Source organism: Lissotriton vulgaris, chromosome 2_1 (assembly GCF_964263255.1).
Source record: "Lissotriton vulgaris chromosome 2_1, aLisVul1.2, whole genome shotgun sequence".
Lineage (NCBI taxonomy): Eukaryota > Metazoa > Chordata > Amphibia > Caudata > Salamandridae > Lissotriton > Lissotriton vulgaris.
The window spans coordinates 1,188,901,589-1,188,918,941 of record NC_141687.1 but is presented as its reverse complement, the minus strand read 5'-3'; the positions used below and the strand labels follow the sequence as shown (position 1 = coordinate 1,188,918,941).

Sequence of the window (17,353 nt, the reverse complement as noted above, 5' to 3'; positions counted from 1 at the left end):
GTAAAACCATTAACTTAGTTTTGGTTGTGTTAATGGTGAGTCCACGCTCATCACAAAATAGACTGAATTTGTCCAAAAGGTTTTGCAGGCCCACCGGGGTTTTGGCCAACAGGAGGGTGTCGTCCGCAAATAGGAGAGTAGGTGTTTTCTCTCCTGCCAAGACCGGGGCATCGGCACTGTCCTCCCTCAGCCGCTCCACAACCCCGTTAACAAAGAGAGAGAACAGTGTCAGCGCCATCACACAGCCCTGGCGTACCCCCCTATTCACGGACACCCTCTTCGTTAACTGCCCCTGACTCCCCCATCTAATCCTGGCATAGCTATCATCATGGAGCTTGACTATCAGTTCCAGAAGATAGCGTGGAAAGCCCATGTCCAATATCACCCTCCAGAACTTGTGTTTGAGGTACCAGGTCAAAGGCACTTTTTAAATCTACAAAAGGCCAGGTAGAGTTTTCCCCTTCTAACACTGACTGTTTTCCAATAGATTGCCCAAAACCTGAAGACCTGATCCATAGTCCCCACGTTTTTGCGAAAACCTGCTTGGAAATAGGAGAGTATGCAACCCTCCTCCACCCATCTGTCTGTTCTGTTCACAATCACCCGTCCAACTACTTTTTGCATAGCATCGATTAAACTAATCGGCCTATAGTTGGTGGGGTCCTCCTTGTCACCTTTCTTGTGGATTGTGACTCCTTCTGCCTCCTTCCAGGAGTCAGGGACCGGGTGACCAGCAAGCATTAAATTTATCAAAGGGGCAATGAAATTGGACCACAGCTTGGGATCATGTAGAAACAGATCACCCGGTATCCCATCCTGGCCAGCCGCTTTCGCGGGGGTTATTTTCCTTATGGCAGCTGCTACCTCATGTGCGGTAAAAGGCTCATCGGTTGTTGTCCTATCATTACTGGGATATGGATGATCCAAACCTAGAGGGGTTACTTCCTTCCCACAGTTATTCAAGTTGGAAAAATGTGTATGCCATTGTTGTTCCATTATATGGTTGGCTAGGGGATCATTACCTTTTCTGTCTAACCTGTTTATCATTTTCCAGAATAATATTGTGTTCTTGGAGGTTGCTGCCACCCTTAATTCCTGCCAATACTCCTCCTCCCAGTCCCTCTTGGCCTTTATTATACAGCTTTTATAATCTTTTCTAGCCAACCGCACAGCTGCATTGTCCTTCCTCTTGATTGCACTTCCAATTTCCCTTCTTTTCTCCCTACATTGCGCCGTGTACCAGGGAGGGCTAGCTTGTTGGGTACATTTATTTCTAGGGCCTCCACCCCTATTTACATAAAAGTGGGATCCAATGTCCCTTACCAGAGTGTTATAGGAAACTTCAAGGCTAAAGTTAGTATTATCCATATTGGCAGCCATGTTCACAAGAACCAGTTCCCTGGTTACTGATTCAACCCTTCCTTTAATAGAGAGCAGACTATCCTCTTGGCCTAATATTCTGTTCCACTTAAGTTTGCGGTTGCCATCTGACGGGATGAGTTCTTTAGTGATTAGTAGCGGAGTTTTCACAAAATTCCTCTCCCTCCCCCATTTTATTCCCATACATAATGGAGTATGGTCGCTGTCTTGAGTCTGTACTACTTCCATATCCATTAATCTGCTCCAGGAGTTTGTATCGAGCAGGATATAATCAATACGGGAGGGGCAACTGAGTTTGTTGTATGTCATTGCCCCATTTGGGTCAGATGGTAGTCTCCCATTCAATGCTCGAAGATTATATTCAACTATTAGGGCATTCAATTGTAGGACTCTCGGGGTCCATTTTTTTATGGGTGCCAGGGTTAACAGCGGGATAGACCTTGTGCAATCATCCTCATTCATACACATAAAGTCATCTTTATCTAAGGGTTCATAAGTACAATTAAAATCACCTCCAATGACAATACTGGACAGTGGGCGAATACCTGCCAATGCCCCCTCAAGGAGAGTTATAGTGGGGGACGTTTGGCCTCCTGGAGTCCCACGAGCATACACATTGAACAGCTCAAAGGTTTTATAACCCTTAACCGAGATATGTAATATATCATTTGATGACCACGGGTGAGTGGTAATGGCCAAATTAAGTGATATTTTGGTCCAATTATGCAGGCCCCCAGAAGGCCGACCCCGCCCAATACTAGTAGCTGTTATAAAGTGAGTTGTATACCCACATTTATGCTGGAGGGATATGCTCCAGGTCTCTTGGAACAAACAGATGTCGAATTCATCTATGAATTCGTTCCATTCTGATTTGGACATATTTTTTGATAGCCCTGCTATATTCCAGGAAATTAGCTTAATTATACCTGAGTTGGGGTTTACCTTATTTATGTTTTCTTCTGAGACTTTTTCTCCATTATCCTCAGAATGGTGTTTTTTAAATATCGGCACATTCCTGGAGCTATCTTCCCTGGGTGGGGGAGTTACCTCATCATTATCCTCCCTGTCATTTTTCCCCTGACAATTGATGTTAAAAGCAGCTATTTTGGCTGGGGTGTCACTCAAGGTCCCACCACTCAGTCAGTCAATCTCTTCCATCCCTTCGAACATGGAGTAGCGGTTGAATGTGGAGACATTAAAACCGTAGGTAGGAAAGTCACGGCCTCTGGTTGGTGGGGGATGTACGGGTCTTTTCAGCAGTGATTTTGGGTAAAAATAGGTCAGGTCTCTAGTTGTGATTCCCTCCCTGTCTCTCCCATCATACCATTCCCCAATGTATTTGAAGACTCTATGGTCTCTAAAATGTATGATAATCAGGTCCCCTTTTTGATCCTTAGGTCTGCGACCCAACCACCCGACCCTTCTTACATTCAATATTTCCCCATTCAGGTTAGGTGGCAATGGTCTATTGTTTACCAACCAATGTATAACCTTGTTCTTCAGAGTATGGACATTTTCTCGTTTGCCATCTTCTAGTTCAGGTACTAGGTGCTGCCTGAGGTGGAAGATCTACATTCCTCTTAGATACTCTGGGTGGATTATAGTGTGAGTTACTCTTATTTTCTTTTGGGGCAACTGTATTGGATTGATTACTATTTGGTTTTTGTTCCGATACAGATCCTCCCCCTTTTTCACTAACAACATTTGTTTGTACCTTGGTTGTGTTATTAGCAGCCTTGGGTCCCTTCGTTGTTGACCTTTCTGCTTCCTTACTACTTTTTTTAACTCCCTTGGGCGGCACTGATGGAGCTGGCAGACCTTTATGGTTTTTATAAGTGCTTGTAAGTAGTTCCTTGGTTTGATCAGCATTCCTCTGTATCGAGGTTTCAATCTCCCCCAGCTTTTCCGCTATAATTTTTACCCTGTGGGTTAGCGGGAGTATTAGGGACCTAACTAAGTGCTCAATGTTTCCCAATAGATCTTTTGCAATATCATGAATAGTCGACTGGGGATCAATCTTTTTACTCTCTAGTGCTGATCGAACCACCCCCTCGGTCCTTAATGGGTTATGGACAATACCTAGTGGTTTTGTGGTTCGCCCTTGTCGGGAGCCCCCAAACCCCCCCCCCCCCCCCCACGTTTCCTCTTTTTCGGCCGGTTTACAGAAGCCAGATTCATATTTGTAGATTTGTCAACTATGGAGTCAGAGGGGGCTTTCTCCTCAGCAGGAGAGATTTCTAAAAATGAATCTCCATTTGAACTATTAGTGTTACAGTCGGATGATTTGTCTTGCTCCCTCAGCTGGAGCGGAATGCTAACATCCCCCCCTTTATCAGCTTTTTGTGGACTACTGACATGTTTGTTCATTCCCATAGAAGAGCGTTTGGAGTGCATAGGAAAGGTGGGATCTAATACACTAGTTAGGGTCAAAGGCTGTACTTCCTGGGTAGTATTATCATTAATAGTATCTCTATTAGAGTTACCAATAACCTGGTGTACAACTGGGAGAGATACGAAAGATGAAACACAAAGAGAATCCATAGTGGTATTGTCCATCGTATTGTTCGTAATTACTGAAGTGTTTGGCTATTGACAAAAGGGGTAGAGACCCAACGGGTAGTGAAAGTCTTCGCTCAGTATGCTCAATGGCATTTGCCACCACCACAATGGTCTTCTGAAGCATGCGGTCTATCGCTGTAAGACTGGGTAAAGTAGTCTTAGTATCTTTCAGCCTTTTGTTGGGTGGAGCAGGCATTTTAGCAACGAACTAAGGCAAACCCCTTAGTAAGAACCGCAGTGTCCAAATACCCAAAACAAATTTTAAAAGATGTAGCTGAATGAAGGATGATAGATCTTACTTGGGAGTACTTGCTGACCCGGGGATGTTCTTGCAGAAGAGCCAGGGGGGGTGGCCCAGCCCAGCCTCCTTCGGCCTCCGAACGGCCACAAAACGGCCCGCCCTTGTCCCGGGCTTCTCCCGGGACGCTCCCGCGCAGCGGTATGCTCTACTCACTATAAAGGGTGGGGGTGTGGTCAGGGGGCGTGGCAGGCAGGGAGAGTGGACCAGGTGATGTTGCTAGGTCAACAGGAGCTCCTGGGAAACAGAGTCCCTGTATGAACGCTCGCAGCCCTGTTGCCTGTTAAGCCCTCACCTTCCCCGTGCTCAGCGCTCCAGTGCTCGACCAGATGCAGGCAGCCACTATGTCCTCAGCCTGCGAGCTGTAGAAAAATCCTCGGCCAACAGCAGCGTCAACAAAGCAGTTCGATTGTACCTCCTCACAGTACACAACCGGTAGGTGATAGCGTCCCCTACTAATTTTCATTACTCACTACTACTCTGTCTCTACTACTCACTAACTCCTACATGCTCTCTACACACTACTACTCACTCTATACTACTCTCCACTAATCTACAATACTCACTAACTACTATTGCCTTCAACCCACTCCTACACTACTCTATACAAGTATACTCTCTATTAATCAACTAGTCACTCTCTACTAACAATTAATCACTGCTAATACTCTCTACTACTCTCTAATGCTTAACAATTGCAATTGTAAATGACAATAACATATATTTATGAGTTTGAAAAAAATAACATTTGCAATACCAATAGCTCTAACTTTAACAAAGACGAGACCATTGCATTGAAAATGCTTGTTGTATTTTGAGTAGGATGCCTTCGGAATGAACTGTTGTGTGTCCAATAGCCTGCAGTCCAGCTACAAATTGACAGTGAAACCATCAAATTGCTTTTCAGCATTGCCTTCTTGACGTTACTTAGTCATATTTGGACCAGCGATTGCGCTGTGAAAGTTGGTCTGTAAGTCCATTTTGTCTAGCAGTACGCTTTTGTTTCAAGATGAGTTTTCATGTTACAGAGACTGGTGTGATTCTCCTGATGGGTGGCTGACAATCTGCCGGTCACTACTATTAAATGATTGCACCTTTTGTGATGTGTGATTTGTCACACACTAGATAGTTTGCGCATTTTGCTCCGCATGTGTTACCAAAAGGCTCCGGAGACAGGAAAACTAATGAAGAGATGCAAAAGTTTGGCCAAGTGGTTGGGATGCCTGGGCTTCAGCTGCATTGTGTCGCAAGCTTACAGGCATGTTGTAAAACAAACATACTTGGGGTGGAATTCGTTAAGTACATGTGCTTACTTCCCAGGCAAGGGTCTGTCTCTAGCCTCAGAATGTCATGTTACATGTGTTTGTTTGCATACTACTACGGTGGTGGCAGCTGTGCCTTATTCTGGGGCAGGCTGCCTCCCGGGTTATAATTGGAGCCTGTGCGTAAAACGGGCAGTTTTATTGTCGGGTTGTATCGTCACGATGCTTGTTGCGTGTGCACCACAAACCCCAACGTCTGCGATGCCTTCCTTGCACTCCTCATTTGTGGTGGCCTCCTGTATGGGGCGATGAGGGGAGAGACGGTTTACATACTCGAGGCAGCATCCAATAGCTGTTATTTTTCCACCACACGTACTTTCTCTGCGTGCCACAGGCTTATAAAGCTGCACGTGGGCCTCTATGTGGGTTTGCATTGTAACTTGGGAGTGAGTCTACAGCCGTGCTTAAGGGGTTAAAAACCTCAGAGTGGGACTGAGCCCGACACTTGAGGCTGCTATATATGTAATAACAAGCAAAAACTTAATACAGGGGGCACAGTGTTAGCTGTAGCAAATGGTTACACACAGACTTGTGTTAAGCTACGTTAAAACAAACGCTGCTTGAGTTTCGCAGATTTTTTTTTTAAAGTCCACGAATTTCCTTTTATATTGTTCATTATAATCTATTTTCCTCTCTGTAATTTCCTTATCTAAACACTCATAAGGACCCAAAGGCGAGACCTATTGGCTATGCCAATGCTTGTTTTCTCCTGCCTAGTCAGTTCCACCATCTTCTGTCCTGTGCCCCCCAATATGTTTGGCTAATGCGGTAGATGGCAGATGACATTCTTCTGTTCATCCCCTCACTTTTCATCATTTCCTCAACACTTTCTTATACACAATTTCAAGCTCTGCTTTTAATCCTAAATGTGTTATTCCTGGGCCCAATTTCGACTGCTGTATAATCTCTTGAAGTTTAATTAGAACGTTACACCAAAACATGATAATTGGTTGATTGAAAATCTTTATTCGATTATTGATCAATAGTCATAAAATTACAAATAAAAGCACCGTCACAAACGTACATAATAAAACCATTTATACTGTGTAGTCACGAATACATATTATAAAAAAGTAAAAACCAATACTTTAAATATACTATGCCAAGCCTTTAGTGCATGAAGCTAAATAATTACATATGTATAGCAGCATTGAGTACTTAAAAAAAAGACACTACAGCAGCTGTAACAGCTGTATCAACCTGCATCTGTAGATGAAGAAAATCAGGTCTAAATTGATAGAAGCCCTTAGACCTTAAAATGGGGAGCAAATACCTCCTTTGAGGCTAGTTGTACATAGGGCAAAATAGTACCAGGTGGCCCAAAGTCTGTAGTGTGATGGCATGACAAGTCCTTCTCTTTCATCCTTTTCCCCTCAGCTTTCACAATGGACTGTGGGGCAAAATACAATTTATCATGGATAAAAGTGGTTGGGCTAGCTGTGCTACCCCAAAGCAATTTTCAACAAAACCAATTCTCTTCCTGCTGCACTTTTGGACAATTATTGTAACCCCTGATAGCTGCACCATAGGTAAGTACCAGCAGACATTTCATCCTATACATTTGAAGCAAAGAAACTACAGATGTTTTGCCAATGGACGCAGAAAACTTAAAAAGGGCACCACAAGCTTGATTACAAGGCTGGGATCTAACAGGAAGATAGGGGGTCCAGTTACAATATTGGTCGAAAGTGACACCCAAATATGGGAAAGAACTAACTTGCAAAATAACTCTGCCCTTGATAGTTAAGGGCCTACTTTTGGAGGTCAACTTCCCACAAACCATTAAATGGGTTTTGGAGATATTGGTATTCAAACCAATCTCATCCATGAAATTTATGGGTAAATCCACAAAATCCCTAAGGCCACTAGCTGAACGAGATAACACAAATGCGTCATCTGCATATAGCAGGGACGGAACAAAAACTGAGTTAACCCTAGGCATATTACTCCCTTTAGATATCAGAAATTAATTCAGTCCATCAATATATACCAAAAATAGGAGGGATGCCAAAACGCACCTCTGTGTGATTTCTCTGGGAATCAGCACACTTCTCATCCTGACCATACTTAACGGCAGTAGCTATATTGGAGTGCATGCCACTTAAAAAATCCAACAGGGTTTTAGACAATCCCAAATCGGCCGATAAAGACCACAACATGATAGTTTCAGTACAAGACACACCCAAATGCAAGAAGTGCATTCCTTCTCTTGAACATCTTCAGCAAATGTGGTAGCCTCTGAGATGGATTTTACAGACCTTCTTCCATATGTAAAAGATTTTAGGTAGTTATTAAAGTTTAATAGTCGTGGCATAACTTGTATCTCCCTCCACTTTCTCTTTTAAACATTTACATCTTCCTCCATTTCATATCCTGCTTTTTCCTTCTACTTCATTTTCCCTTAAACTTCTCGGGTTTATTCTCCACTATTGCCAACAGTACCCTATGCATATTAAATTTGGTAGTCTTCTAAATTCTAATACAGAATATGAATTTCCAGCAGAATCTAGATCTAAACTCTTCCTAAGGCATGCACATATTTCTGATATATAGATAATTATGATAGCTCATTGTATTAGTCGCAAGTTGTTGACTTAACTTTTCAAATATTTTCTTTGATAAGATTTCAACTACATCACCTTCCTCCATAATTGCCATCTTTTCCATCTTCTCGATCACTTGTTGCAAAATTCTGTAAGACCTGTTCATTGTTGATTTATTTTGTATACTGTATTTATTTTCAGGTTGCCATCACAGGGCAGCTTGGTATGAAGGCCCAGCCTGGAACCAGTATTCCACTAACGACAACCAACTTTCGAATCCAGGGCAAGGATGTTCTGCGCCTGCCTCCATCCTCCATCACCACAGATGCCAAAGGTCAGACGGTCTTGCGCATAACCCCTGATATGATGGCTACGCTAGCTAAATCCCAGGTCACCACCGTCAAACTCTCTCAGGACTTATTCACTGCAGCAGGGAGTGCGGGTAACAAGGGGCTATCGACCAACTTGCACATGCCTTCCACCTCGGTCCAGTCCACGGATTCTCCAGTAAAGACAGTCATGGCTACCAGCAGTCCTGTGGTCTCCACTGCAGTTAAAGTGACCTCAGATTTGAAGATTTCAGAATCAGTGAGCTCTGCATATCGATTGATGCCGGCATTGGGGGCTGCACTTACAGAGCAGAAAGGCAAAGCACTTGGAACAATCACATCAACAGACTCCAAACCAGCAACCACAATCAGGATTGTTCAAGGGCTAATGCCACAGAAGCCAGGACAGACTTTCACAGTTTCTACCAAGCAGGTATCGGCTTCAGCTGTGGGCTTAGCTAGTTCAATTCACACTCCAACTGTGACTCTGCCAACAGTCAGTGCCTCAGTGTCTAAAACAATTGCTGTCTCCTCTGGTGTTGGCGGCAGCCCTATTACTTTTGTACCAGGCACCACAACTATGCGCCAAGTGCCTGTGACCACAACCGTAGTCTCCACTGCACAAACTGTGAGTATTCATGATAATAGATTGATCTTTTCTTCCTATTATAGCAAACAGTCCTTGTTCCTGTGGAGGGGAGATGGATGCATTGGTAGGAAGTAGAGTGGGTTATCACATACATCCCCTTTTAAATTCTAATTGGTTTCAAACTTCTGATCTCTACCTTTTTGTTGAGCCCTTCATCCGTAGTAGGTCAAGATTTGCTTAAATACTCATGTCCAAAAAGTAAAGGCAGAAGCGGATTTTCAGATTCAGAATATAAGTTAATAATATCACATAATTGAATAAATACTTAGGAAATTTAGTGGGCCATAAATGTTAAAAACTTTTTAGGGTGCTCACAAAAAAGTATCTAATTTTTATTGCACCACATTTCTCTACTCCAAATATAAACAAGCAAGCAGATGTTTAATTACTGTTTAGTGGACGAGAAGGTTTATTACTGAGAGTGCAGTGCATGATTTATTTGCCATATCTGAAAGAAACACGTTAGTGTTAGATTCCTTACCTTAGAATATCCCCAGGCGTCAGTCTGGATCCGGAAACTTTTGCGTAGCAGTACCCCTGCGCGTCGGTAGGCGTCGTCTGCAGGCGTCCCCTGCGGCTCCGCGTCCGTCGTCGGCGTCGTGCGCCGTGATGACGTCGCTGGAGTACATAGACGCCGCCTCCGCGCGCTGACGTCAGTTCTTCTTTTTTCCGCGCCAGTGGACGCAGATCTGAAGAGCAGTACTCCGGTCTTTGACCAAGTTTTTTCGATTGTCTTTTTCTACTATTGTGCCTGATAGGATGCCAGGATTTAAGAATTGCGATGGCTGTGAGCGCACGATGTCGGTCACAGACCATCACCGCCTCTGCCTCCGGTGTCTGGGCCCCGACCACGACGTGGAATCCTGCGTCGACTGCCGGGCCCTTACCAACAAGGCTAGACGGGAGCGGTCCCGCAAGCTGCTGGAGCTCCGGGTGTCGGCCCCACGTCGGGACCGGGAGCGGTCCCGGTCCGGCCGGAGGTCGAGAGAGCGTTCGAGGGAGCGGTCGCGGAGCCGCGCCGGGCGCTCCGGAAGTCGACGCCACTCGTCATCCTCGTCAGGTAAGAAACACAAGAAGTCGGGGCGTCGTCATCGTACCCCCGACTCCCCCCGACGCTCGCGCGATGCGGCCGGGGGCTCGGGTGACCCCATCCCCGCGGCTCCGCGAGAGTCGCCGGCGCGGCCTGCCTCATACCCTCCGGTCCCTGGGCATGGCGCGACGCCTGAGGAGATCGAGGCGTTCCTCATGGCCATGAGGGCGCTCGCTTCTCCGACGGGGCCTACGGCGCCTTCGGGCCCAGTGCTACCGTCTGGGGGCCCTGGCGGTTCGGGTGTCCCTGCCTCGGCGCCGTCGGGTGCTTCGGCCCCGGCGCCGCCGACGGCTCCGACCCCGGCGCCGCAGGGGCCTTCGGGATCGGCGCCGGCTGGTCTTCCGGCCTCCCCGGCGCCGTTGCCATCGGGGTTACCCCCGACGCCGCCCCCGCGCGGCGCCGGTTCTCCGCTGCCGGTTCCGGCCGGCGGTGGGGTTCCGGCGCCGGCTCCGGGCGGCGCCGTCCCCTTACCTTCTCCGACGCCGGACGCGGCGCCGGACGGGCGTCGATCGACGCCGGTCCCGGCGCCGATGGGGCCCATGAACCCCGAGGAGCCGGTCTTCATCATTGACTCCGAATACGGAGAGGATGAGGAGTACGGTGAAGGTTGGGAGGGGTCCGAGGACCCTCTGGCTCGCGAGTGCCAGTATGACCCGGACTGGACGGGTGACTTGGGGGATGCCAGTGGTTTGGACGACTCCCCTAACCCTGGTTTGATCTCTCCTCCAACCGTGGCATCGGTGGAGGGAGCTGCCTATTCTGTGGTGCTGATGAGGGCTGCCAAGGCCTTAAACCTTGAGCTCCCCGTCGCGGCCGTGAGGCCTAACATCCTCACCGAGGTCTTCAAACCGCAGTCATGCCCTTTGGAGCCTCTGCTGCCGTTTAATGAAGCCTTGTCTGACGTTCTGTTGGGCACGTGGTCCAGGCCCGCTTCAGGTGCGCCTGTTGATCGGAACGTGGCCAGGCGCCACCGTCCTTGTCCGGACGACCCCAAGTACCTGTCTACCCACCCCACTCCTGAGAGTCTGGTGATCCAGGCCTCGACCTCCCAGTCCGCATTCCCGTCGGCCCCGCCCGACCGGGAATCCAAGAGGTATGACCAGTTTGGCAAAAAGGTCTTCTCGTCCATTAGTTTGGGCCTGCGGTCTTGCAACACCGCCTGCCTCTTGGGCCGCTACACCCACTCTGTGTGGGATACGGTCGCGGAGCTGCTGCCAGAATGCCCCATGGAGGTGCGGGCAAAGCTCGGTCAAGCTGTAGCTGAGGGCCGGGATGCAGCGAAATATTCCATTCGGTGTGGTCTTGATACGACCGACTCGCTGGGCAGGGCTATGTCTACGACGGTGGCGATTCGTCGTCACGCCTGGCTGAGATCCGCCAATTTTTCGGCTGATGTCCAAAATACACTGATGGACATGCCGTTTGATGGCTGTCACCTGTTCGGTGACAAAGCGGACCACGCGCTGGAACGCTTCAAGGACTCCAGGGTCACGGCCAAGTCCTTGGGTCTCTCGACCCAGCGTCAGCAACCGGGTTCGTTTCGTCCCTTTCGTGGCCAAGGAAGGGGCGCCCCCACACGTGCTGCCAGCCACGCGCCGCAACAATCCTTCCAACGCGGTGGCGGCCGTGGAAACCGCCGTGGTGGCGGTCGGGGACAACGGCGGGGTCAGACCACACCTTCCCCCGCAGCATCTACCCCAAAATCCTCCTAGTCCGTGCTTTCGGCCCCATGTGACGCCAGTGGGTGGCAGGGTTCGCCATCACCACGCTCACTGGCGCACGATCACTTCGGACAGGTGGGTGCTGCAAATTGTCCGAAGGGGCTACTCCCTCCCCTTCGAGACCTCTCCTCCAGCCATGCCACCGCAGAACCACCGTGTGTCGGGGGACCACTTGACACTTCTGCAGGAGGAAGTTACGGCCCTCTTGGCCAAGGGGGCCATCGAGCGCGTTCCTGGGCCAGAAGTAGGGCGTGGTTGTTATTCCCACTACTTTCTGGTGCCCAAGAAGGACAAGGGGGGCCTACGTCCTATCTTGGATCTAAGGAACGTCAACGGCTTCCTCCGGAAGGAGAAGTTCAAGATGTTGACGTTAGCTCAGGTCTTGGCTGCTCTAGACCCGCAAGACTGGATGGTAGCGTTGGACTTGCAGGACGCCTATTTTCACATCCCCGTCCTGCCGGCCCACCGGCGTTACCTGCGGTTCACGGTAGGCCAGGAGCACTTTCAGTTTATCGTGCTCCCCTTCGGCCTTACCAGCGCCCCACGGGTGTTCACAAAGGTGATGGCGGTGGTCGCAGCCCATCTGCGCAGGTTGGGGGTTTCAGTCTTCCCCTACCTAGACGACTGGTTGTTGAAGGCGGGCTCGCCCCAGACAGTCGTCCACCACCTTCAGATGACGGCAGACCTCTTGCACGACCTGGGGTTCTCCATCAACGTGCCGAAATCACACCTGTGTCCCTCTCAAAAGCTCCTTTTCATCGGAGCGGTTCTGGACTCGGCGCAGTTTCGGGTTTATCCTCCGGAACGGCGGGTTCGGGATATTCAGGCTTTGATTCCCATCTTTCAGCCGCTATCCCGAGTCTCGGTCAGGTTGACGCTGCGGCTGCTGGGACTGATGGCTTCCTGCATCCTTCTGGTGCATCACGCCAGGTGGCGGATGCGGGCTCTGCAGTGGGACCTGAAGTTTCAGTGGGCCCAGCATCAGGGCAACTTGTCCGACCACGTCTTGATCTCGGAGGGCACTGCGAGACAACTGCAGTGGTGGCTTACGGACCGCGATTGGGTCAGGGGCAAGTCCCTCTCCCTTCCCCAACCGGAGCACGTTGTCGTGACGGACGCGTCCCTCCAGGGCTGGGGTGGCCACTTGGGAGAGGCAGAGATCAGAGGCATCTGGTCTCCGGCGGAGTCCCGGCTCCATATCAATCTGTTGGAGCTGCGGGCGATTCGTCTGGCACTGAAGGCATTCCTCCCCTTTGTCAACGGGAGTGTAGTGCAGGTGTTCACCGACAACGCCACCGCCATGTGGTACTGCAACAAACAGGGCGGAGTGGGGTCGTGGACCCTTTGCCAGGAGGCTCTGCGCCTCTGGCAATGGCTGGAACGTCAGGGCGTGACTCTGACGGTTCAACACCTGGCGGGTTCTCTGAACGCCAGGGCGGACGAACTCAGCCGTCGGTGCTCGATGGATCACGAATGGCGTCTGAACTCGGACGTGGCGCAAGGCATCTTTCTGCAATGGGGAGAGCCTTGGTTAGATCTATTCGCCACAGAAGAGAACGCGCAATGTCATCAGTTCTGCGCGTTGGAGTTTCCAAGACGGCACTCGCACGGCGACGCCTTTCGGCGCGAGTGGAGTTGCGGTCTGTTATACGCCTTTCCGCCTATACCACTTCTGCCCAGAGTGCTGAAGAAGATCAGGCGCGACCGGGCCCAAGTTATCCTTGTGGCTCCGGACTGGGCTCGAAGGTACTGGTATCCCGAGCTACTCAGCATGTCAGTCGGTCCCCCGATCCGCCTGCCCCTTCAGGAGGACCTTCTGTCGCAGCAGCAGGGGACGGTCCTCCACCCGAACCTGTCCAGTCTCCACCTCCATGCTTGGAGATTGAGCGGCGGCAGTTGAGGCCATTTGACTTGCCTCCTGAAGTCTGTGATGTTATTCTGGCAGCCAGGCGTCCCTCCACTAAGTCGGTATACGCCTGTCGGTGGAACAGATTTGTGGCATGGTGCACAGCAAAGGCTGTGGATCCTCTTTCTGCCCCTCTTTCGGAGGTTCTTCTGTTTCTTCTTTCTCTTGCCCAGCAGGGCTCTGCTCTGGGCACTATCAAGGGCTACCTTTCTGCCCTTTCAGCCTTTTTGAGGCTTCCTGATCAGCCTTCTTTGTTCAAATCCCCGATTGTAACTCGATTCTTGAAAGGCATCACTCACATGTTTCCACCTGTTCCGTTTGTGATGCCTCAGTGGGATTTGAACCTGGTTCTAACTTTCCTGATGTGTGCTCCCTTTGAGCCCCTTCATTCTTGCCCTCTCCGTCTCCTGACTTTAAAGACGGCTTTCCTGGTTGCCATCACCTCTGCCAGGAGGGTGAGTGAGCTCCAGGCTCTTTCTGTCCAACCTCCTTTCCTGTCCATTCATCCTGACAAGGTGGTTCTGAGGACTAGACCTTCTTTCCTGCCCAAGGTTGTTTCGGCCTTTCACATCGGGCAGTCCATCACCCTCCCTTCCTTCTTCCCGCCTCCGCATCCTTCAAAGGATGAAGAGCGGCTCCATCGTCTGGACCCAAAACGTGCGCTTTCATTTTACATGGATCGCACACGCCAGTTCCGGGTGGATGACCAACTGTTTGTTGGCTACGTGGGTGCGAAGAAGGGACGGGCGGTTTGTAAACGAACCATCTCTCGATGGGTCGTCCTCTGCATCAAAGCGTGCTACTCTTTGGCTCGGAAGGAGCCTCCTGTTGGGCTGAGGGCCCATTCCACTCGGGCCACGGCGGCTACTACTGCCCTGGGCCGGGGAGTCCCCTTGCAGGACATTTGCCAGGCGGCTACGTGGGCCTCGCTGCACACCTTTGCGAGGCACTACTGCCTGGACAGTCAAGTCCGGAGGGATGGCTTCTTTGGCCGTTCTGTCCTCCAGGACTTTCTGGTGTAGTTTTGTATTGGTTCGCAGACCCACCACCGGGGTTGGTATTGCTGGGGTATGTATTCTAAGGTAAGGAATCTAACACTAACGTGTTTCTTTCAGATGAACAAGTTACTTACCTTCGGTAACGATATATCTGTAAGAAACATTAGTTAGTGTTAGATTCCTTACCGAACCCACCCATCCTCCCCGTTCTGCGAACTGATACCTAGGGTTAAGGTCATCCCTTTCAGGGCCCTAGTTTGTACATGGCACCAGTGTTGGTTCTCTCATGGCTCTGCGTCTCCTGGCGCGGAAAAGCTGTGTGCAAAGAACTGACGTCAGCGCGCGGAGGCGGCGTCTATGTACTCCAGCGACGTCATCACGGCGCACGACGCCGACGACGGACGCGGAGCCGCAGGGGACGCCTGCAGACGACGCCTACCGACGCGCAGGGGTACTGCTACGCAAAAGTTTCCGGATCCAGACTGACGCCTGGGGATATTCTAAGGTAAGGAATCTAACACTAACTAATGTTTCTTACAGATATATCGTTACCGAAGGTAAGTAACTTGTTCATTTGTTGGATTACCATCTAAGCACCATAATAGACCAGAACTTGTTTAAGAACTATAAAATAACTACTGTGCTGAGACAGGGAGCATCTGTGTGCAATATTTTAATGTTCAAATCCTGCCTCTTGAAACTCTCCAGTACCAACCATCAAATTGCCTGCCATGTGTGGTCTGACTGTAAATTGCGTTGTAAACTATCTCCAAAACTGAGATGTAAAGTAGATGATGTCACATCCACCACTTTTCATACCTTCACCATTTCCCTACCTTCTGTCAGTGAATCCAGAATGATATCCGCATTGTGCGAATGTTCTTGCTACATGCAATGGACATCAACACTGCTTTGCATTTTTATTTTTTTGTTTCCTTGCCTTTTGGAAAATGTGCTCCAGCATTCCAGCTTTAGCCATGTGTTTCTGATGGATACTTCTAACCGCATATTTCTCACCTTGTGAATATTTCTCAGGAGTCCGACTGGATAGGGAAATTTTCAAGCTGTACTCCTACATACAGGTAGTTGGCATTGTGCGTTCCTGTAGTGACGAGTGGAGCCCGTGAATAAGTGGCACCTCTGAGCACTGACAACAGTTCCTGTTTTACGGTATATCCAGATGCAGATCAGATGTTTGTCAACATTTTCCAGTGTGCAAGGAAAAATGTTACCCCCTAAGACAACAATGTTCAAGCTGCTCAGGGACTGTCGCAAACAGACATCTTTGACGGACTCCACTCTGATACTGGTTGAAGTTAAAAGGAAGGTCGCGCATCCTTCTGTGAAGCTGCAGCAAGATAACACCTTTATAGAGGCTGTACTGCACATATATGGAACATTACGGGCTCCCTCTAGTGTGCCTTTAGGGCTTAAAGATCTGCATGGACCTCCAGTTGGTTTCCTCTGGCCGGTCCACCCTTGAAGCCGTCTGTGCTCTTCAAACCTACATCAAGTTCAGCATTAGTTTGGGTGCTGTCATTGGTTTCAGCACTACTCTCTGCAGCAATTCCCCTTGCATCAACCCTGATGCCAATGCTGTAGGAAATTTGTAGCCCATTGTGCACTCCGACTCCAAGCAGAATCCACCTCGACTTAGGTCACACCCTGTTCCTACCAGCATGTAGTCAATAGGCAATCCTTTCGATTCTCATACTTTGCGCTTACCATGTGGTAGGACACAAGCATTGCACAATTATTTTGGCCTGGACTCCGACAATAACAATTTTGATGAAGGGGATGAATTTATATCCCACCGTATGAAGAGAAGAACTGGTATGAATAACTCCAAAATGCAAGCAACCTGGATACTTCCCAAGTTACTGGCATAGTGTGTCCCTCTGGCCCTCCTACTGAGGACTTTGCCTCCTTTGCAGTCATTATGCAAAGGGTGGCAGACCATTTAGACTTACAGCTTCCTACTGTGGAAGTAACGTCTAATGTCCTGACAGTGACCAAGAAGCTACAGAGCCTCTATTGCCATTTAATGAGGCCCTTACTGAGACCCTTTTGGACACTTGGGTGAAATCATGTTTGGGTTCTCCTGTTAATGGCATCGCTTAACGCCATTGTCCAACAACAGGCAATCCAGTTTTTCTTACAGAACATCCAAATGGCACAGGCATTAACCAATAAAGTTAAGCCCAATGCTTTTTCTACCACTCCACCTGATTGTGAGTCAAAGAGAATTGAGACCTTCACAAAGCGTATTTTTACCTCTACGAGCCTATCCCATTAATTCCGTAAGTTGCACCTATCCTTTAGGCTGCTACCCCCATGCCCAATTGGATACAGGGGCCCACGTTTTACCATCAGCTCTTAACGATCTGCAAGCAACCATAACTCAAGCCATCCAAGGTTGCTACAATGCATCAAAATGTGTGATCCTCTCTGGCTTGGACATGACCGACTACCTAGGCTGAGAGGTGTATTTAAGTGTGGAGCTTGAGTGCCATGCCTCAATGAGGTTTATGGGCTTCTTCAGTGATACTGAAGCATTA

General features: G+C 49.1%; 1 protein-coding gene across 4 annotated transcripts in view; it reads left to right on the top strand.

Annotated features, from left to right (window-relative positions):
• Positions 1 to 17,353, top strand: part of NFRKB (nuclear factor related to kappaB binding protein) — a 988,461-nt gene that overhangs the window by 693,570 nt on the left and 277,538 nt on the right. For all 4 annotated transcript variants that reach the window (XM_086956902.1, XM_086956901.1, XM_086956903.1 and 1 more), the window contains one exon: positions 8,304 to 9,059. In XM_086956902.1, coding sequence (XP_086813028.1) covers positions 8,304 to 9,059 — 756 coding nt within the window. The remainder of the gene's footprint in view (positions 1 to 8,303; positions 9,060 to 17,353) is intronic.